This window comes from Paralichthys olivaceus, chromosome 11 (genome assembly GCF_024713975.1).
Source record: "Paralichthys olivaceus isolate ysfri-2021 chromosome 11, ASM2471397v2, whole genome shotgun sequence".
In the NCBI taxonomy this organism is placed as follows: domain Eukaryota; kingdom Metazoa; phylum Chordata; class Actinopteri; order Pleuronectiformes; family Paralichthyidae; genus Paralichthys; species Paralichthys olivaceus.
In genome coordinates, this window is record NC_091103.1 from 24140675 (window position 1) to 24164081 (window position 23407).

The 23407-nt window shown below is 41.7% G+C and overlaps 1 protein-coding gene across 2 annotated transcripts in view; it reads left to right on the forward strand.

Moving 5' to 3' along the window:
• Positions 1 to 1080: 1080 nt before the first annotated feature.
• Positions 1081 to 23407, forward strand: part of caln1 (calneuron 1) — a 54271-nt gene continuing 31944 nt past the window's right edge. The window contains exons 1-3 of one of the 2 annotated variants that reach the window (XM_020088017.2): positions 1081 to 1580; positions 11150 to 11271; positions 22064 to 22207. In XM_020088017.2, coding sequence (XP_019943576.1) covers positions 11157 to 11271; positions 22064 to 22207 — 259 coding nt within the window. In that variant the 5' untranslated portion in view covers positions 1081 to 1580; positions 11150 to 11156. Of the gene's footprint in view, positions 1581 to 2942; positions 3469 to 11149; positions 11272 to 22063; positions 22208 to 23407 lie in introns of those variants that run through there. The other variant, XM_020088016.2, reaches the window with a different exon arrangement.

Below are 23407 nucleotides of genomic sequence, written 5' to 3' on the forward strand. Positions count from 1 at the left end.
ACATTACTTTTCTTCCTGTTTCTAATGTTATATTTTACTTGTTTTCATGTTTCATTACCAACTTCATTTATAGTCATCGTTAACCCTAATTTATTTGTATTATTCAGTGGGCAGATTCTTATTTTATTTTTATGTTCATTACATGTTGTCATGTCTTTTATGTGATTTCAATTATTACTATTATAATTACTATTATTTTATTTATTTATTCGACAGAACCAAGGTAGACACCATTAGAGTGTGAATTGTTTGCCATCGGAATTTGTAAATCTGAATATGAAGCAAACACAAACCAATAATCAAACCAATAAAAATTCTTTCTTTCCTGTTCTTGTTCTTTGTCATACACTTTTACATCCAACATTGATTTATCAGAATAAACCAGCCACTAGGGATACACTTTTGGGTAGTTCTAGTGCCGGTCCCAAGCCCAGATAAATGGTGAGGGTTGTGTCAGGAAGGGCATCCGGTGTAAAACTTGTGCCAAAACAAACATGCGGATCACAAATAGGAGGGGTAGTGGATATATTGGCAGATGATCCGCTGTGGTGACCCCGAAAAGAGAGCAGCCGAAAGAAGAAGAAGATTGATTTATCAGAATAAAACAGGTAATTGCTACTCAAAACGTCTCTAAATAGAAAGTGGTGCCATGGGTAAAATAAAAATCATTGTTTTTGTGAAGTTTAGGAAAACACAATAAGGACACTGGAAACTGGAGGATCGAACAAAACTGTCTGAGACTGAAGAGCAAATAAATCAAACAAAACATTTATAAATGAGCTTTGCTGTCGTAGAATTAGTCAAGTCATGATTACTGGAATAATAACAATGATGATTTGTCATGGTGGTGGCCAGTGAGGGCTTTTACTTTGAAGGTCCGGGAACTCATCATCTTATTAAATTTTTCTTCACCTACATTTATTAAAATTCTCTCAGAGGATGGAAATAAAATCAGTGACGGGTTGAGCGTGTCATGTGAACAGAGTTCGACTCTACACGTGTTTCCCTCCGGATATAAACGACGAAATAAAACGACGAACAAGTTTGAAATTAGCCAATCAGCGCGCTCAGTCTGGTTGCGCATTGGTTTGGGTTGGAGCGTCTCCTCCGGCCACGCGCTCCTCTAATCAATCTTACCCGCAATCTACACGTATGAGCGCGCGTGTGTGTGTTTGTTGTGCATGGATATTTACTTTGAGTCGTCGGAGCTGAGCAGTGAATCCAGCCCTGAGCGGGATTCTCCTCCGTGCGTAATTATCCTCGGATACAAGCAGGAGCGAGAGAGGAAATAAAAACAGAAGAATTGATGAGAGTTGGTGAAAAGTGGAACTCGAGCGGCTCGAGGACAAAAAAACAAGAGTGACATTTCCATCTTTTGTATTATTATTACCATGGGAATAAACGGCTGCTCTGAATCCCCGGAATAAAGGAATTATTCACCAATAACACAAGAAAGGAACCGGATCGATCCTCGAGGCTGGTTGAGGATTCAAACCCCCGGAGTCTGTAAACTGGATTCTACCGCTGGGATCGATTATCGGATTTGACTGATCACCTGCTCACACTTAACACCCTCAGAGGTAAGCTCCGAGGAATGAGACTTTTTCTGTCAGGCACCTGTTGTTTGGATCAGTGTCCACTAATAATGATAATAATAATACTGATAATTCTCATATATGCTGATGGTAAACTTTGCACAGTGTGTGTAAGAAATAAGTCACATTCATAATTTACTTTTATGCGTAATGAGCTTCGCCAAAAGTGAGAAATCCCCCTCAAGTTTTTTAATGAGTTATTGACTTTTGACCTGCTTAAGATGTTAAATGATGAATATCAAGAATTTCAAACATGACGTGACAGATATAATTCTGTGTATTCCATTTGAAATGACGCCAGTAAATCATAAGAAATCAGAGGATGTGAGCGCAGTGTTTTTCTTTACTGGAGCGTTTACGCATCTTGATGATGATGATGGTCGCTGTTCCAGTTCCTTTCACACCCATGACACGCAGTTCACGGGCGTGTGAACTGCGTGTGCGTGTTTGGGGGGGGGGGGCTGATGTCGTGGAGCTGTGACACTGTTCAGCCACCCATCATCACCATCCATCCTCCAAGTTACGCAGCATCCAATGCGCGCTCGAGCTCCACATGGTGGCGCACGTTGTTTTGTTGCATGAGAGCTCACTACAATTCACAAAGTGTTTGTGTGCGTGCGTGTGTGGACTCATTGTTGTCACCTCTTCACCACCGGTCCCAGTATAAACACTGACCAGTACACCTCATGGGGACCAAAGTCCTATTGAGGCAAAACCTTATTTCTAAGTTCCTGGTTATGGTTAGTTAAGATGTGAATTGTGGTTATGTAGGTTGAGTATATAACATGATATTGTCATGAGTGAAGTTAGGAGTAATGTCTTTAGGTTGTCCACAGTGAATGGAGGTCAAAGTCATGATAAGGATACTGTGTGTGTGTGGTCCCGGTACGTTGTGGGGACCTAAATCTGTTTCTCATTCACATTATGGGGACAAAAAACAAATCCCCATTTCATAAATGATCACATTTTAAGGTCAAGACATATTTTAAGGTTTAGGTTAAGGTTTGGATAAGGTAATACGTTTACAGGTAATCAATGTTATTCGAGGTAATGTCCTCTGTCCTCAGTGTGTGTGTGTGTGTGTGTGTGTGTGTGGGTGGATGCTTCACACACACTCACCAACACTCTCTCTTGTTCTTTCACCTCATCTGTCAGTCTTGCTTCCTCCTTTCTCCCATGTCCTTTTCTTTTGGCAGGACTGTCTGTCTACGCCCCGTCTCTCCTTCTGTCTCCTCTGCCTCTCTCCTCCTATCCCATCTTGTCTCCCTCCCTCCTGTCCCCCCCCCCCCCCCCCACCCCATCTATCTTCTCCTCCCTGTGTGTTTTGCGAGCGTGGCTGCAGGCAGGGCTGAGTCTGTCACTGGGACTCACTAATGAGCCTTCCACTCTGTCTCCCCATGTGGAGGAATGCTTGTGCTGGGGAGAGAGTGAGCCGGCGAAGGAGGGAAGAGAGAGAGTCGGGGGAGAGATAGAGATAGGGAGTGAGTGAGGAGCCGAGGAGGGAGAGCATGAGAGGAGCTGTCGTACCTGCTGCTCTCACTGCTCAAATATTAAACAAGGGATTTCTGGGAACTGATGCTGCTGCTCTGGGACAAGCCCAAACTGTGGAGGCAGCCCGTCTCAGTGGTGTGTGGACAGGCCGTCTGCTGCTGGAGGCTGCATCTGAGAGTCTGATGGAGGAGGAGGTCACTGAGCCCGATCCCCAGACGCTGGAGCCCTCCGGTCCTCCGCCGGGGACGCACTCGGAGGTAAACGGAGACTTGCCAGGGAACCCGTGCCTGAGGGACGGGACGGAGGACGTGATGGAGAGTCCGGTCAGGGAGCCTGTTGTGCTGCAGTATCCTGCCGAGTACAATCCCGGCAACCAGTGCGGGTAAGGATCAGCCTGGGAGAGACAGAGACGGGGTCTGTAGCTGCAGTGAGACAGGGAGACTTCTGTGGGACAGTTTGGTGGACGTTTGACTCCTGTTCAGCAGTGATGGTTTGATGAATTACCTTTGCCACCCAGCTGATGGGTTTCCAAGCACTCAAGTGCCTCTGCTGCACATTTCATCAACTGGGAAAGACATTTAACCTTTAATTGCAGCGACAGAAGCTTCATGCATGTGTCTGGTTGATCCTCAGTAATAATTTCACCTCTTTATTCACAGCAGAGCGACAGAAGGCATCAGTTGGTAATGAATGCATCTTGATAATGACCTGCCCTGTTTTTACACTCACGCCTTTTAGCATCTTATTTGTGTGTTTGCTGCTGCAGAGTGATGACTATGAAATGTGCACAGATTCATCAGTTGTGTGAGACTGACAATAAAACTGAAGTATGATCAGAATACTTCACCTCGGATTTGATGTAAAGTTCACAGATTCCATAGAAATCATCATTTCCTCATGTGTGTGTTTTCATCACCAGCCCCCTGTTTCGAATTTCCTCTGTACGTGCTGGAGAAACCAGTGAGGCTGAAAACTTGCTGCTTCATCTTTTAGTTCGAGTGGAAACTTTTTAATTAACTTTCTAATGTGACCACTCCTCCCCCTGCGACGTCACACAGATGTAGTCCTCTGTTCTCTCTGATAAGGATGTGATCAGAAAGTAAACGTGCAGCAACACAGAGCAGGAGCTTTTAACCTCCCCTCTGTTCTGCTGATAACCTACTGGTTAATTTTCCTGGTGTACATTTTTGATTATTTGGCCGGAGGGTCTGTCGCCGGTACACAATGTTCTGCTTGTGCCCCCCTCTGTATCGGCCCATTGCTATTGGCTGTTGTGCTGCGGGGTGCGATGTGAGATATTGCCATCTGGCCTCCTTGTCATGCAGAAAGCTTTGAATAAATCTGAGCTCTTTCCTTCTCGCTCTCTTCAAAGAGTCAGGAGCCGAGCTGAGGGCTGGTTTGGTGTTTTGATGCCGCTCGTGGGTCAAGGAGTTTTCTCTTCGTAGAAAGGGCGAGGGGTTTGGAACTCAGACATTAAAGTCAGAGAGGTTTAAACTCAAAGGTCTGACTGACATGTTATATCACAGAAGATCGACGTGCTGGAAGAATCATGGAAATGTCAGACACATTGTAATTTGTCTCTGAGATGTTTTCTTTTTCTGGACAATTTTGATGATACATTAACATTTTGATTCATTTATGAAATCCAAACAACAATGAATTGCTGTTTTATGGTTTTCAAATGCGGACAATAAGAAACAGGAATATTCTATTTTGGATTACCGACACTAATGATGTCCAAGCTAGTTAGGTTTCGTCCCTGTCCGTTTCTTTGTTGGGTGGTTTTGTTTGTTTGTCAGAAGGATTATGCAAAAGCTATTGCAGTGATTTCCGCCATATATGGGCGTTGACAAGTTTTTCACCAAATTCCCAGGGAGCAGTTGTCTGTTCATGTGGGTCCAGAATCATCATAAATATTAGTTAACGACTCTGAGAATTCATGTGATCGTCGCCTCAAATCAACTCGAAAGCTGTCGAAAATATTGTTTGAGTTGCCAGATTGCTCTAAGTAGTAGTTTTGTGAAATGTTACTTCTGTCACTTGCTGTTTGTCCGTCTCTCACAAGCACCGAACAACACTAACTACACAATACAGATGTTTTTATGATTGTTACAAATCATTTATATGCTTCTTTTTACTTTTCTATGATCCTTCTCTTTGCTATTTGTTATCATGTAAACATCGAGGTGTCTGTGTTGTTTAAACGCCTTAAAAACACAAATTCAACACATTTTGTTTACAGCCTCCACACAACAAATTCGCAAACGACTTCACAACTCGTGATGAACGTGATGCAGAGTTATTTATGGATCTTGATGAAAGAAATGGGACACGTTAAGATAATTGATATTTCCGAGTGTGCAAAATTTGGTTTGTTTTACTGGGTGTCAGGTTCAGGGTTGATTACTTGCCCACATCTCAGTTTCCTGATCTCGTACCCTCACCTCCATGTGTTGCATTAAGGTGCATCACAAATCCATGTTGTTTTGAGGACAGGCGGCATTTTAATGGCATTTTAATGGCAACGCAAGACGCCATGTCTTCCTGAGTGTTTTTGATTAGTCATCTTTGTCTTATCCTTGAAGTGTCGCAGCATGTAGAGTGTTTCCCATGCACACAAGTTTAGCGGAGGTTTATTTATGTCTGTGCTGTAATTGGGTTCAGGTCGGCTGTGACCTGGTCTTCACAGCACTGCGAAGACTTAAAAGCTCTATAATGATGCAGTAATAGTTTATGTAGCCTTGAAATGGTTTTATTGTGAATGAGTGGAAATACACTTTGAATTTATGCTGCGAATGGTTTTTACTCTGACTGATCATCATCACTAAACCCAGTGATGTATGCAGCCGCCCCACATGCAACATTTTACTGCTTTAATCACTGTGATCCGTCAGATAAAAGAGAGATGAGCCGCTGCCCCGAGACGTTGCTCAGGATCACTCAAGGTGTTCAGAGGTTGTAATGAATCAGATCATTTTCTTCAGGTTAAAGACGCTGTTGCTTGTTAGTGTGCAGAGCTTTTTCTTCCTTCCTTTCTTTGAACTGTGTCTCTCAGGTGGATCAGGTTGTGTTAAGTGCTTTGCAGGGAAAAGCAGGATTTGAAATATTTCATAGTCTGTGATCAAATGTTTTTATTATTTTCTTTACATGCAAGGTGTAGAGTGGCTCGAGCTAGAGGGACCCCACATTCGCCTTAAATTCAATCACTGCACCAATTGCACGAAAGATATCAGCTCCTAAAATGAGTTCTAAACCTCCAGACAAACCGACAAACCAAAAACATACTTCTCAGACATTCCATATTTCTGAACGTTATCTGTGGTCACATGTTACTCAGATGTCAAACTTACCCATCATTTCCCGTCACCTGACTATAAGAAAGAAATATACTTGTTATCGGTTTATTGTGGCGTGGAAATACATCTGGATTTACATCTAAAGCTCCGGAGACGTCACAGTGGCAACTTGTTTGTCCCTGTGACTAAAAGCCACGTGTCCAATCAGAGCGAGTGCAGCCATCAACACTCGTCTGTTCAATGCGTTCCTGAGCCAAACACTGAGTCCCGGAGAGTCCATTTGGATAACAGCATCAGCTCATGGCCTCAAGTGTGGCGTAAAATCTGAGTTACTATCCCATAAAACACCGACGGGTTTCATCTGCTCGTACATGTGTGATCGTACACATTGTTAAACTGTTGTTGTCTGAGTGCAGCAGCTCGGCTCCCTGCTATAAGACCGCCACACATGTCATACTATTAAAGGTAAAAAGGAGTAATACAAATGTTTGATGGTCATTCATGGATGGGGGTCTACCTACAACAGACTATTAGGGCCACACTGAAGAAGCAAAGATTCATCTCAATTACAACTCCATCCTCGTATAATTATTTATAATAATAATATATTTAGCAAATTTTATTCTCAGAACCTCCAAATTCTTTTCTCCAACATGATCCTAATTCTCTGTCATAGCCTATAAGTGAGAATTAGTTACTTTTTTGGTTTTGGTGGTTTGATTCCCGGCACCTCCAGCACTTTGGGAAAGATACTGAACCCAAATTTCCCCCGACACGAATGGTGTGTGGTAGAAAAAGTGTTGTACGAATGTGTATTTTGACCCTGAGATTATTTATTTCACCATTTAATAATTTATAGACTAACAAATTAATTAGAGCAACAAATTATTTATTGACAGTGAGGTGTAAGAAGAAAAACTATTTCTGTACGTATTGTTAAAGATTTGTTGATTCAGAATTTGGCCCAGCAGCCTGCTCAGTAAAACGCTGAGGTACAACCCACTGATTTTATCTCCATGGCTCATTTTTAACAGCCAGTCAATCTGAGCATTAAATCCCATAATCCCCTGCTCTTCTTTTCTTCAACTGATACATGTCAGTAAGTAGGGAATGGCTGTTTGGGGGGGGGGGGGGGTAAAAACAGTTGTGGTTGAGGCGGCAGCAGTGATCACCTCCTGATTTAAGTGATTACAGTTCCTCAGGGTCTCGGCTCAGACCCTGATCAATTTAATCAAGTGTAATGATGCCGCTCTGTTCTCCTCCGTCCTCTGACAGGGTGGAGTACCAGGGGTCGCGCTGTAATTATGAACAGCCTATTTAGTGTGAGACTTTATAAATGTTTGAAAAGTGACCTTTTCACTTCCTGATGCTTGTTTATATGCTGATGTTTTTGCTATTTTTAGTATTTCATCTGTCATGTAATCTACCATAAACATTATAAGTGGTTGGAAATCATAGGAGTGCCTGGAAAGGCTGCACAGAGGCACTAATCATGGCAGCACAAGAACAGGCCCTTAGCACAAGATCAATAGGTGTTGCAGCACATTATCTCCTTCCCCATTTCCTGCACTGATAAACATGGTGTCCTTGAGATGCTGTTGGACAAAATTGCAGTAAAAATAATTGAATTTGCTTTCTGCTGTTAAAGGTTCAGTGTGTAGGATTAAGTGACATCTAGTGGGAAAGTTTCGTGTTGCAGCTGAATACCCCTCACCTCACCCTCCACTTCCAAACATGAGAGAGAACCTGTGGTAGCTTCAGTTGTCATAAAAACTTGAAAGGTGTTTAGTTTGTCCAATTTGGGCTAGTGTAAAAAACATGGCAGCCTCCGTAGAGAGGTAAATATAAAGTATTTAAATATCAAGGGCCCTTTCTAGGGTAAAGAAAACAATTCTTACAAAACACACCAGTGAAAACATCACTAGGATTATTTTATATTACATTTCTAGCAATGGATCCTTTCACCTAAACCTTGGACCGTGCCGTGCTCGTCTGAATCTGTGTGTGTTTGCCGGCAGTGTCAGATTTCAACCTCCTTGTTGCTTTTTTAGTTTGATCTGAAAAGAACATGTAAACACGCTTAATTGATGATGTTCAGGGATGCGGTGCGTGTTTTGTTTGTTTTCGTCAAAGCAGCCAAAGGTTATAGAGATAGATTCAGTGTTGGAACAAAAACATCGAGGGACTCTAAACATCAATGAGGTTTCTAATTCTCTTATCTCCCCTTGAAGATATATGAGAGTTACTGAAATCAATGGGAATAAAGCTGCTTGAGGTGGAGGCTGGGTGGGTCGGTGGTAGAACTAAAAGAAAACATGACTGTGCAGGAAACATAAAAGTAACAAATATAAACTATTGTATATTATATAGTGAAATGTTTGAGGGTTAGCCCAAAAGATAAACTGTGACCCTTGGGTTTTAATATGAAAAAATTAATAGAGCAGTGCAGCTTTCTACTCAAACACTGAAATGATTTGCTGTCGAGTCATTTTCACTGGACCGACCAATCAATTTATTCATCAATGCTCCAACTGTAGCAGCTGTTTTAATTCGCTAACACCGTGTTTTATGGAAATGCTTCATTACTCCTCACGTCAGACTGTGTTTGACGAAGCAAACATCAAACAAATCATACTTAGGATTAAAAGAGATGTATGTGTTTTCAAAAAAAAGGAAAACTCAGGACAGCAGCTGAATCTGCCTCCTCCACGCTGAGAGGTCACACACAGAAAACGTAATACACACATGCAGCTGACGTCTGCCTTTTTAAAGCCAAAAGTTTGAGCTGCACAACATTCCTCCCTCCACTGCATTTCCAAAACCATTTCCTCTCAAGACGCTGCTGCTGGAGAATCATATCAATGACTTGAGTGTAGATTGTGTCCTTGCATGAAAAATTCTTCTGATCAATATTCCTTCATGTCGGCTGCAGCAACGTAAACCGAGCACAGAGGACATCTGTGTGAAATATACGACTTTCCTCGTAACGATGACAGGAAATGAGCGGACAAGAAGGATGTTTGTAACATTCGTAAGAACAGCAGAGAGATGACTGAATAATTGATGACTCAGGAAGTGAATAATCCTGAAGTTGCGTGAGAGCTTCGGGTGAAGGGCTGGACATTTTGATGTGCTCGCTTATTAAACTGACAAACGAGAAAGAGGCAGGGAGAAGTTTTCAGTATGTGAGTCAGCAGACGACCTGCAGGTTCAAAACTTAGATAAAGATATGTTTTCCAACGTCATTTATTTTATTTAGGATTTAATTTATGTCCTGGATCTATATTAGGCGGCTGCTATTTATGAGTGTGTGCAATTTGGTGCAGATCCAAATAAAAATCTAGATGTAGTGAAATGAAATGTGGTTTCATATGGAAACAGAACACTGCAAACTCTTCTTTCTTATCCTCTTTCCAGTTGGTAGAATATGCACACAAACATATATCATTACAAACCCAAAGAACCAAACCTCACACATCTTTCCAAAGAGCATCATTATGTTTAAATACAAGTTCAATCTCATAACTTGCCTCCAAGCTCTCAAGGAAGCTTTTTGTAATTTTAGGACCGGCTCTTCAGAAGCGTGTGAAGTTCAGCTCATGACAGAGACAAACATACCGATCAGGCCGCTGCTTCAGAGAGGTTCTGTGTTTTGAATTCTGCCTTTTCAACGTGCTCATCGAGACGAAATCCAATTAGAGGGGAGGAAGTAATCGCCGAAATCTCTCTCCTCTATGTGCTCTTATTTCTCCTCCTGTGCCCTTGGGCTTCAATTTATTGAATAATTGATTGCTTCAGTCACACACACACACACACACACACACACACACTTTCTACATTTACTTCTAGTTATACAGTCTCCCTCCCTGTGTGACTTCCCATTTAGAGAATGAGTTCTGCTTCATTTATAGATCTTGTTTACGCTGCGCCCCTCAGACGATGATTTGTTTTCGCTCCACCAGTATCACAAATGCATGAACCAGCTCCCTGCAGCCGATCAGGGTTTCACATTTTCCACGTTGCTTTTTATTTGGCTTAAGTGGATTCATTCCTTTTATTTTTGATTAGTGGCTCATTTGAATGTCTGATAACATTAATTAGACGTGTATAATTTGTGGAGCTTTTGATTGTCTTTGCATTTGTCTTTTGTTTGTTATCTACTGCGCTGATTTCCATGAAATGTTGTGAAAGGGTTGGACATGACCCAAAGAAGAAACCATTACATTTTGGAGTATTTCCAAATGAACAGGCTGATCTAGGAATTTCTCTTCATTTTCTTTGACATGGCAATGTAGGGCATCAGTTTCTCTGTTAGTCTGCAGGATGACACAAAAAAACAGATAACCACCAAACCTGTGGTTGGATGTGGTATAGGTCGGAGAACCCAAAACATTATGGTGGGGATTGAGGAATCTTTGTTGTTTTCAACATATTCCTTGATTTGAGAACAATTAGTGGATTATGATGATTTATATATATATACACATATTTAGGAATATATATAATGTGTAATAAGTGGTGTTTGTTAGCAGCATTATGTAAGTACCGAACCAATTTGCTTTATATTTTGTGTAGTGGGTGACCCAATGAAGAAACCTTTGAATTTTTAAAAATAATGAAATAAACTTTTGTTTGTGGTTAGGGTTAGTTAACCATGGCGGACGTTTACACACTCACAGCCCTTCTTGTTCATCTTCATTGGTCAGAATGAATCACCCAAAAACCTCCCTCCCTGACCTGTAAATGTCTCCTCCTGGTGTGTCTCAGGGAGAAGATGCCGTTCCACCATGTGACGGCCGGCCTGCTCTACAAGGGGAACTACCTGAGCCGCTCGCTGTCGGACAGCGACAGCGACGTGATGGCCAGCATCTCTGTGGAGGAGCTCGATGGTAAGACTCAGTTTAATGTCTTAATGATTTGGCTGCTGCTTCCTGCTTTTCCACCTTTATAACCACTGGCAGCTTTTTACTACGAATGAAGATGAGCAGATGATATTTAATTTAATATTTTACTCTAACTTATTTTACTTTATATACCTGAAGCATTTATTTACATACAACTTGTGCACTTTGATTTGATCAACAGCCAAAGCACCTTTAATCTGTTTTCAGGTGATTTATGTTCAAGCTCACATTAATGTCTGCTCCATAGTGAAAAAAGACTTGGATACTTACTCCTGGAATATTGTGCCGCATACAAATTGTTCTCAGCTAATTGCAGACGGTGGCAGCTGCTGCATGAGAAGTGACTTTGTTGGGCTGTGAGCTTGTTTTCAGAGCTGTGAACCCATATGGAGGCTTGTTTTAGAAAACATTAAAGCAGCAGGATGTTACTTTTAATGAGCAACAGCGCCCTCTGCAGCCACACATGGTGATTTATTCAGTTGAGCTCCGTGTAGTCCAACTCATACTGGACAATGGATATTACCCATGATACCCTGCTTCTGGAACCAGAAGAGCTGCTGCTGTACCAAATCCACCAAACTCTGTTTAGAATTCTTCATATTTTAAAGGTTTCCTGCTGAATATTGGAGACAAACTCTGGTTTTTAACAACTTCTAAGTCTTTTTAACTGATCTACAGTTCAGCTTTACTCTTTAACATGCTGGACCTGATTCTGACTGTTGAACCTGTGACTCCCAGTCAGTTCTTCTCACAGGAGATCGAACCCACTCACCAAACTTAAAATAAAGCAAGAACATTCAGGGTGAGGAGTGGAAATGAAAGAGGAAACGTTCTCCATATTCACAGCCACTCACTGAGGCCATGTAGCATTTTAGCTTGTGATGGATTTTGTTTCTAAGGGCGGATGCTGAAATGGCCTCGACACAATGCTACAAAACCAGCAGCCTCCTCCTGATCTGAGCCAACAAACCCAGTGATTAATTATTCTCTTCGAAGCTTATCCCACCTGGAGCCGGGCCGCTCTGCAGGCTCCTCTGTCTGACTCCAGGCTGTGGTTATGAACCCTTTGTTTTGGAGTCTGTCAGAGAGTAATCACCCAGGCCGGTACAACACAAACCTGATCAATAACCGTCTGCCGGAGTCAGCAGCCTCAGAGGCAGCAAACAAACCAGGCTCCTGCAGAACGCCAAAATATTAATCCATTGATGCAACATTAAGCTGCCGCCTGGGAAATTGGCTTCACAGTGATAGCTGCATATGCTCTGTCAGGGTAGAGTTTTAATATGCATGGAGATATTAGCAGTGTGTGCGTTTCTCATTCCGGTTTCATGAGTGTGTGTTGTTCGGTGAATAAGACATAGTTTGTGGTTAGAGGGTGAGGTCAAGTAAACACTGTGAAACAAACTGCAGCCCACAGATGTTTCTTCTTGGAGGAAAAGCTCAGGGGTTGGTGATGACCTCAACTGTGGCTTTGTTCAGTTCAAGTATAGGACACGACCATGAGACAGGGGGACGACACAAAGCATGAACCTGAAGCAGCTACATAGAATTCAGACATTGTTCATTTTATTATTTATACCTTTTATACCTCTTCTGTACAAATTCCCATTTCCAGGGTATAAGTGATGTCCAGGTCCAAATTAAGATCCATGTTATCTTGTCTTTACAACTATCATTTCAGTATAAACAGCGATAGGAAGTAACCAACGCCGGTTAGCTCTCAGTATTGTAGATTGGACAAAATCTAAACACTGAAACTCCATGTCAACATTCCACTTCTGTTTGAATGACAAAATACTGAAATATACCATTTTTATAACATCTAAAAAAATTCTAAAAAAACGATATATCAGCTGATGCAGATGGCAATTATTCCTTAGATGTCATTAAGGCTTGATATTTAAAATTAAACATGAACTTTATTATAATCTAGAAGGGTGTTGTGATGAGTGCATATGTGCACCAGAGCAAACGCCCTATCTCGCTATGTCAAAGAAAGTGGAAAACAATTCCAAAATTTAACAAGTTCTTCCTTGGACCATGTCCGCTCCCTCCACAAGGTTTCATGGAAGTCAGTGGAGTATTATTACAGTAATATAACAAACAAATTAATAACTATAAAAATAGAAAACACAAATACATAGACCTTGAAATAAGACAGTCATCACAGTTTAATATAAAATATAAACATGAAATATTCATTTCATGTGAGAGCATATCAGCAAAAATAAAGACAAATACTAAAGTCATTTTTATCAGCAAACCAATACATTGGACCTTTTGACAGCACTGGTTCTTCATCCATGCAGTCGGATTAGTGCATGTGTGTAAATGACTCTTGGATAAACAGTTATTCTGACAATAACAACATATTATATGTTTACTCAGCACATGTAAAGAATAAATCTAGGAACTAAAAACTACCTTGCTATCTGGTGATTAGTGCGACAGCGATGCAGTCATGTGATGAATATGTTTTTCATTCATTCAGGAAATAATTGATATGAAACAGACAATCTGGACTTGTATGTATTTCATCAGACACAGCGGGGGACAGCGCGTACCTGTCCTCTGTCTTTTTTCTCCCATCATCATTAGCGGCGTCTCCCGCCCTCTCACCGCTGCAGCTTCACACATTCTGCAAATTCAACACTCCTGCCTCACTTTATCCAAACAGGCAATTTACTGTATTTGTCCAGGGCCATTAAAAAGCTCACGGCGACATGGTAGGCGGTGTGACATCAGTCAGCTGTTTTTCTTCTTCTTTATCTCTCAGGAGAAGCTGCTGTTGTCCGCAGGGATTTACGACGACAACAACTGGCTCTCACATCTGTCTTAGTGTATGGATAATGCTTAAGGATGTGACAACGTCAGTCCATCATTCTGAGGTAGCAGGTTGTATTTGTTCATTTACAGCAGGCGCTTACAAATTCTTTACTCAAGAAGAATTACAGACAGTTGTGTTTGTCTTGCTGTTTCCAGGGATGGGGAATGTTTAAACGTTGTCAGTGATGTTTCTTCCATGTTGCTCCTCCTCATCATGGACACATGCTTCTTCTGCACGGTTGAGTCTCCCTCTCTTGTCTGTTTCGTCTTGAATCGCTTTTAAACTGTGTTACCTGCGTTGTGCGTGATCTGCACTGATAGACACACAACGATATTGTATTCTCTATGTTATCTTCCATTTAGATTGAGATCTGTCTTGTATCTCCACGATGGGTGACGAAAATGGAAAATTCTCCTCAAACGTGTTAAACGAACGTAACAAGCCTGTTTTGAAAATCCAAGGATTTGTGGCTCAGCAGGGAGAGCGGATCGTCCACTAACCACAGGGTCGGTTGTTCGATCCCAGTCACGTGTTCTACGTGCCAAAGCGACGGCTGTGCGTGAGTGATGTGTGATAGAGAAAGGGCTGCACACAGATGCACTGTATGAATGTGTGTGTGAATGATTGAATGGTACTGGAATGAGGTTGTACTGGAGTGTCATCAAGACTAGAAAAGTGTGATTTAGTATTTTAGACCATTTTAAAATGTAGCAAGTAAAATGTCTTAAAAATACTCAAGTAAAATACACATACCTTAAAAAAGTACAGTAACTTAGTCTTTGTACTTTAGTACTTCCCACCTCTGCTTTTTGTGAAGTTAAAGTCAAGGAGATAACAGCAACACATTCTTTGCATGAGTAAAAAGAGTGAAGTATTAGTGTTTTTCCATGTGGTTCCTCGGTAGCAATGGGAGTTAAATGTGTCGATCTTTAAACCAGGAGCTATAAATATCACATGCATGATGTCGGTTTGGGACTTAATTAATTCAAACAGAATTCACAAGATGTTCCATCGATCTCAGAGATTTTTCATCAACTTGTGTGAACATGGACATTTCTGCTGCCGAGCTGGTGCTGTCAAAGCCGAGTCTCTGATCTGTGGTCCAGTCAGAAGCCAGAGCCAGCGGCTCTTCCTTTGAGCTTGTACATCCAAATGCAAATTGGAGTTAATCTAGTGTGCCTTCATTAACACTCAGCCGCAGCATCTGCCAGTACCTCTGCAAGCAATGAACCAAATTTATAATGACGGCCCCCGCTCGTGTCTTTATCATCACGGCTGCCGTTGGTTCATCTAAACGTGTTACATGCTTGATGCCACGCTAAGGTGCTCTGCACACAGACGCACCGTCCTCTGTGCCCTCTGAAGACGATTTGTACTTTTCCTGCAGCTTCATTATTAATGTGCGAGCAAAAAGTTTTTGTCTTATTCATTAACAAATCTATGCAACTTGCAGAGGATAGAACAGGAGGCTCTGCTCTAAACCCAATGCCAGAACATATACAGGTGTAAAGATTCACCGTTATACTCTGTTCTTCTCTTTGTGCAGGGAAAACTCTCCATTACATCCCAAACCCCAAACCCCCTCTATAAACAAATGGGTAGACGGAAATTCCTGTTCCATCCATGTTTTACAAACGGTTGAAGCAAATCAACCTGGTGACCGCTGCGGGTAAAATGCTCAGAAATGCAGATATGAATGTGGCGGCGGGATGTGGCCAACTGCTGGACGACAGGGAGGAGTGGCTCAGCCGGTGATCGGACAGCTGTACAGAATCAGGTGATCAGGCAATCAATAAGAGCATGCTGGTAACCTGGTTCTGGTCTCTTGCAGTAGGCTGGGCCTCTGATGCGGAAGCAGGACAGACGGCTAGGTGTGGACGTGTGGGGGTTCCAGAGACCCCAAGTATCTGTGTGTGCCGGATTACAGGCTGACATTAATAAAGACTGTGTTAAAACGCCATTCTCTCCTCCCGTACTTTCCCGGAGTGGGCCGAGTAATCCCACAATGAAATCTAAAAGTCTTTTGGAATATTTTATTTTAATTCAGCTGCAAATTAAAACAGAATTGAGCAGGAAAATCGCTATTCACACCATCAAAACAAGTAACACGAGTAAACTGTCTGAGAGTACCAAGATTAGTCCTGTGTCCCAAATATGAAGTTTCAGAAAAACTTCCCAGCTCATGTTATAAAGTTTTCAGTGCAGAGAAGATTGTTCTATGACCAGGACGTACGTTACATCAAAATAACCTATGTAAACGCTGACTGACTGTGTATTATTATTATAATAATAATAACCTTGGTTGTGTAAGGCGTCTTCCGTTCGCCTTGCAAAAGTTTATTTTATTGCACGAGTTGAACAGTTGTTGGAGTTTTATGTCCAGACAACATTTTGGCTAAACTCTATAAACACCTATCTGAACGCTGATAGATTAAAAAGCATTTCTGTCAATATGTTCCACCTCTTGTTCTCTCCGCTGTTCAGCTGCAGCCAACCAAAGCCGCTCAGACGTGATCAAACTAGAGACAGAAACCTGAGAGGCGATATCTTCCCAAAGCTCTCGTCTACAGATTCTTCATATTCACATGCACAGGTCTGTTTGTGGAGATCAGAGTTGAAAGCATTTGAAAGCGTCGACCTATAAATAACTTTTAAGAAGTTTTAAGAGCTGCATGAGGTCGAGACCTTCAGTTACATCCTCGCATTCAACGATTTTTCTGTCAGTTTCATGCAAATCAAATGTCACTTTTCTGTGACCCCGTTAACCAGGATTTGAATTATTTCAACATGAGGAACAGCAGGACATGGACATGTGTTTATGGGGTTTATGACTCTAACATATATAGCACACTGGGATAGTTTGAGTTGTGGTGGTGCTCCTGTCCGTCTCTAACAGCCGACTGCAGCAGCCGTAATATTTAGAGTCGAGCAGCATCTCCAGGACATGCTGGGCTGAGTCTGTATCCACAGTGGAGAGTCCAGGGTGAATATCAACTCCTGGAGTCAGGCTGTGCTGCCACAACTAAACAAGGCTGCTTTATTAGTTAAAGGGCAGAGGAAGAAATCTTTTCTAATCCACTCTCAGGCTCTTGTTCCTCTGAGCATGCTGAGATCGACCAGACGGCAGGAGGGATTGCGAGTGCGTTGACTTATGTACCAGCATTACTTTTCAAAAGATAAGGAAAGACAAAGAAATACAAAAGTTTATGGGATGTTTTATTTTTGCCATCTTTTAACTGCCTCGTATTGACTTTACCTGTGGCTTTAAGGGTGAATGATGTGGAAAAAAACACACTGCTATCCAGTGAGGTTCCATTCATTGTTTGTATTGTTCACTCGTGGATGTGATATTACCTGAGCAAAGGTGTATGTGGAAAACTGATCAAATTGTTTATCTTAAAGGGCAACTTTAGGTTTACCATTATTGCTCAGAGACTTTAACTATGGCCTCTTGAAGCCTCATGGTGTCTCCTGGCATATGTTTGGGGTCTCACTCTAGGGGTCGTCCACAGAAACGTGAAGGTAGGATGTCTCCACCACTGATTAAGACACCAGGAGGGTAATGAATACCTTTACACACCCAACGGGAGGGGGCTGTGAGTTATAAGTACACAGATCCCCCCCTGTTCTCTGCTCATCAGACACATTCAGGTGATGTGTACTGTGAGTCCCTCTGCAGATGCTGAATGAAACTTGCAGAAAGAACTGTTTGACTTTGTGCTTGATTCACAGAAATTGCCACCACACTCATCATGGATCATGATTGTTTTTTGGAGAGGAATTTTTCAGAGACACAGTGAGATTAATTCTTGAACTGGAATATTGCAACATATTTGATCACAGATACATATGTCCTAAGTTAAAGTTATGTTTTATACATTTGGGTTCAGATTGGAGTACCTCAAAAATTATACAAAGCTACGCACATCCAAACTTTATAAGCAGCAGATGCTGGACAGAAGTGACAAAAACCAGAAGACAAGAAATGTCGATAAAACCAGTTGATGCTCCAGAAAAGTTTTTAATTACCCAACAGCTAACGTTTCAGTACAGGCCCTTCTTCGAACCTGTGCCTGAACATAACCTGAGATCATCAGCTCCAGACAGTTCTAGTCTTTGGCTTTTATTTCTGATATCAGTGTTGTGTTCAGGTTTCCTTTTGTCCTCATTGTGTTTGTCTCTATAACTAGATTGTCGATGGTTCAATTACAGTCTCCTCTAAAATACTACACATGTGGAAGTGACCTTGCATAAGTTACTGAACCCCCCCCCCCCCCCCGGATCGCCCCTGATGGTGAATGCAAATCTGTAGCGTAAATCACTTTGAAAAACACTAAATGACTACAGACCATGTAACGCGGTTAAAGTTCAGGTGACGACGCCAACACATGCACCAGCTGTGTCTCTGGTGAGGCCAAACATCACAGATGTATGTAAGAGGTGGAGCAGGTGACGTAATGTAAACCAACATCATCATTCAAGCACACTTAATAAACACACGCCCTCATCAACCCTGCACGCCATCGTTGAACAAAACACACATGAACAAACTCTTCAGGATTCTGTTCAGGTACGAGTTTTTTTTGGGGGGTTTGAAAGAAGCTCAAAGTTCCCACCGCCGTGAGTCTTAGATGGAAGCATTTGTGCATGAAATGGACGGAGTCATTTGAATATATAAAGCTAGTCTGTGTTGTTGTTATGCTCCGACATGCTCAGGAAACAGTTTTCAGTAAAGGCCTGAATCACTGATGAATTTATTCATGAGCCACTCGATGCGGGGGGGGCGGCTCTGATGTGTGTTTGTCAGCATTTCGTTGTTCACATCCCGGCAAACCTTATCTCTAAAACAAGGTTTTGTCCCAAATGATGATGGAGCGTTATTTGCTGTGGAGCAGCTGTTTGAGGAAACATTAACATGTTGTTTTGATGCAGGTCAGAGACGGTAACCTCTTATCATCAGCTGCAGCTACATAACACGCTCAGTGTTCTCAGGTTTTACGAGACGATTCATGATTTAAGCTGCGTTTCAGTTCGTGGGTCCAAATCATTTTCCACCTGAGCGGTTCAGAGTCGCAGCAGCGTCACAGATAACACGGTGATTGATGGGTTCATTTCTTAATGACTGGTTTTTGGTTCAGTTTGGGAATTTGTTGTTTCAGGTCAGATGATGCTGTCACAGCTCGTTTGTTCCCTGAACATAACAAAACCACTCAACAGCACTTAGGTGAGATTTATATTTGTCCTTTGTACCAAAATTGCCGGTGGTCTCAGCAATGCTCCGTCCATCACAGTTTTTTAAATCCAGATTGATAACTGCTTTTATTCACAAGGGCCTTTAACAAAAACTCAAGTCATACCATCCTGTATTTTACTTGATTTTATCACATATTATTTTATTTTACTATATTATTCCAATCTATTTTTATTGTATTTACTCATTCAATGTAATTTAAAATTTTTATATGGATTTTATCCTATTTTTAATTTTTTTTATCTATCACTTTTAGGGCCATATGGTTGCGTAGGTTGTACACATCCTCAGAAATTAATCAAATCCAGGGGCTGTAGCGAGTCCTTGACAGCATCAGGGGCCACGTCAGGGGCCACGTCAGGGGCCACGTCATTAGCGACAGAAATGGTGGCGAGTTTTGAAGACGATCTGTGCAACCAGGTCCAGAATTACCCTGACATACACTAATCACTTTTTCTCTCTCGGTCAAACAAGTAATACATTTTACAATGATGTGAGAATATGTGAATGGATTGTTTGTATTGCACAGATGTTCTCCCTTGTTTTGTTGCTGTGTCAGATACAGTCAGTACACGCTCTGCCTCTGTGGTCCCGGGAATGAAAGAGTTAAACCATCCATTCCACTCTCCGGCCTCGGATTATTCGCTGTCAGTGTGCTCATGCATGTCAGTAGTGCAATCACTGTGTTCTTGAGAGAAGTGACATTCCACCACTATTTAATACCACCAGATGCCTGTCAGTCTCCCTTTTCTGCTGCCGCACACCCTCTCCTGTCTGCAGGCACGGTGATGAAATATGAATTTAATAAGGCTGCTGACTCTTCCCTCTGCCGACGTGAGGGAAGCAGCTGCTGACTGGACTGTGCACGAGTCTCTGACTCTGAGTCTGGAGTGGATGAGTGGAACACCTCAATTAAAACATAAATCCCAAGACATTGACGTAGATCATTAGAAAATATAAAAGATATGACAATCAGAATCACCTGATTTGACTTTTTATGTCTCCACAATGGTGACAGCCTGAGGTCAGAGGCTTTAAGGTTACACCTCGTCTGTTCATCTCAAGGACCTTCTCAGTCTGAAGCTCAAGGTCACTGTGATTGCGCAAACACTTCTTACCTCGTGAACAAGTTGTCTTGAGAACTCATTGAAGGAATTCAAATTTGGCACAAATGTTCACTTCGACTTTCTGATGAACTTCGTGTCATTGGCCTTTTGAACATGAAATCTAAGTTTTGCCTTTCTGGAATTTCTTCTTTCTTCTCTTCATCATTAGGACAAGGAAACACTGTGTATGAATACAGTTAAACATTTCCTGGATAATGATTTTAAGACACAAGTAACTTTGATTTATTCTCAGATCAGACACAGCTTGTTGGCATCACGACTTTAGATTTTGCCATTTGATGCAACTTCTCACTTTTACCTTTTAATAACTGAAATGTAAAGTCACGTTTTGTCAGGTTCTGCCATTAATAAATCAGATTTATATATTTTTTGAATTGTATGTTTTCATCTTTAATTCTGGAAAATGTGCACAGATCATGAGCTCAAAAATCATTAAGTCAAACACTGGGAAATAGGAGCAGTGATCATGAAGAGTCGACTTTCTCTAACTTTGTTTTTCTAGACTTGTTTATTAAAAGCACCACAGAAAAATGGCCACTGAATTGATTCAACACTGCTGCTGAGTCTCAACAAGAAATTGTGTTTTATTTAGTGGGTCTGTAGGATGTTTTTCTGTATTCCTGGAGTTTCCCTGTCATGAGTTCTGGTCACTATAAAGTAAAAATATGAAAACCACAGAGGTTTTCTATTCACCTGGGCCCATACATCTTTTTTTCCCCTCTGCTGCCAACAACAAAAGTAATTTCATCAAGTAAAGGCAGAACTGCAGAGAATATTAGACCCTGAGGGATCGCAGCATAAATCTTCACAGTCGCAAGATGTTTAACTTGAAAAGATTTTAAAGTTTCTGCTTTTTACCTCCATCACAGACGTCATGTCTTCACCCCTGTTTGTTGGTTTGTCAGACATAATGCCATTTCTCTATATCTGCGAACTGAGCAGTGATATTCTACATGCTGAAGGTCACAGGTTTAACATCTGCAACAGAAAAGATGCCCTTGAGCAAACCACAGCCTAACTCCTGTTTAAATGCAGCTTTGGATCGTGATCAAACTCAAAGATGACAGTGTAAAATATGAAAGAGGAAACAAAGAAGCACAGAGAACGAGAGCCTGAAAGCATTGAAACGGGTGGAGGTGACAGCGGCTGTGACAGCAGGTGGAGAAAATGAATCGATGGGTGGAATTGATCTTGTTAACTCGAGTCAGTGGTGCGAGGCCAATCGCATACCATGCAGCCCGAAGCTGGGTCAGACACCGAGCGAGAAGGGAGGGAGGTGGAGAGAGGTGTGTGAACGATGATGAACGAAGGAGGGGGAGAAAAACGCAAACTAACTTCATTAAAAGCACAAATGAATTCAAAGCTGTGAGAAATGAGTCACTGCCAAAGAGAAGGAATCCCCCCCAAAATACAGAGGGCAGATTGAAGAAATAATAATGAGGTTGTTTGGCAGTGTAATGCAAATGCTGCCGTTAACGAGCAGGCATCAGTGTTTATGTACGAGCATCTCGGAGGCAGGAGGGGCAGACGTTGTTTATAGATACTCAGAGGATTCCTGGTTTGTCTTGGCAGAGATCCGGGAGGCGTTTAAGGTGCTGGACCGTGACGGGAATGGGTTCATCTCCAAACAGGAGCTGGGCATGGCCATGCGCTCGCTGGGTTACATGCCCAGTGAGGTGGAGCTGGCCATCATCATGCAGAGACTAGACATGGACGGTGAGTCACACACACACACACAGGTGTAAAGATGTACTGAGTGACGCAGATTAGATTCCTCCCCTCATGTGTACACACATGAAAATACACCCTCAGCCACAGACACAGTTTCATCCACAGGAAACTTTAACAACATTTACAGACAACGTCAGTGTGGTTTTTTTTTTTTTTTTTTTTTTTTGGCCTGTTCACATGCACAGATTGCATGTTCCCCTGTGAAAGTGAAACTCATCCCGGGAGAGAGAGAGCGACACATATGAAGTACGTGAGATTTATTAAATATACATACAAATGACGTGTCGATCCCAGTAGGTTTTTCAATTGGTTGTTCAGTGAAAACGAAATTAGACGGTACAAAGTATTCACAGCAGCAGGCGAATCAACAAACTGCTTTAATGCATAAAGTCCTTGTGTTTTCTGTGTGTGTGAGAGGGAGATATGTATCAGCTGAGTTTAACTACAACACATAGCTTAAAGCAGAGTATGGTTTAATCAACTTTCAGAGCTGATTGGTCAAAGTCGAGGTCGACACAAATATGATGTTAAAGGCACGGTTCTGAAGATAATAGACGATCTAAAGCTTATATTGATCAGAAACGTAATCTCATGATAAGTAACGTCATGCATATTATCTCTAGAGGTATTTCTGCACCTTAAAGGACTATAGACACGACCTGAAGCTTGAATAGATCAAAATAAATATTTTGGATAATATGGCAGGAATAACGTCACCATGACATCACTGTCACATGATTCTGACATTCACTTGGATGTACAACTGCAGTGAGTGATGTATTATTTATTACAAGAAATACAATTCGAGACGCAATCTACAGCTTATTCAGAATTCCTCATTATATGTTATAAATCCTAAAGTGATGACATCATTATGACATTACATTATTAGCCTCGTCCTCACCTGTGACCTTTAAACCTTTTGTTCCTGAAGATAATTCTCTCACAACAACACAACAGTCCCACGTCTGTCAGTCTGCGAAGCCGTCCCCATTAAATGTGACTGACATTTAAAAAAAAAAGGTCTCTCAAGATTTTTCTAAGACAGGGACTGAGAAATTGCAATATGCAAATTTCTGATCACTCTGAAAATATTCATATTCATCATGCCGCTACCTCAGCCTTTGTTAATTGCTTTTCATTCTCAGTGTGGAGGGAGAAATACAGTAAATTCAAGGCTGGCTA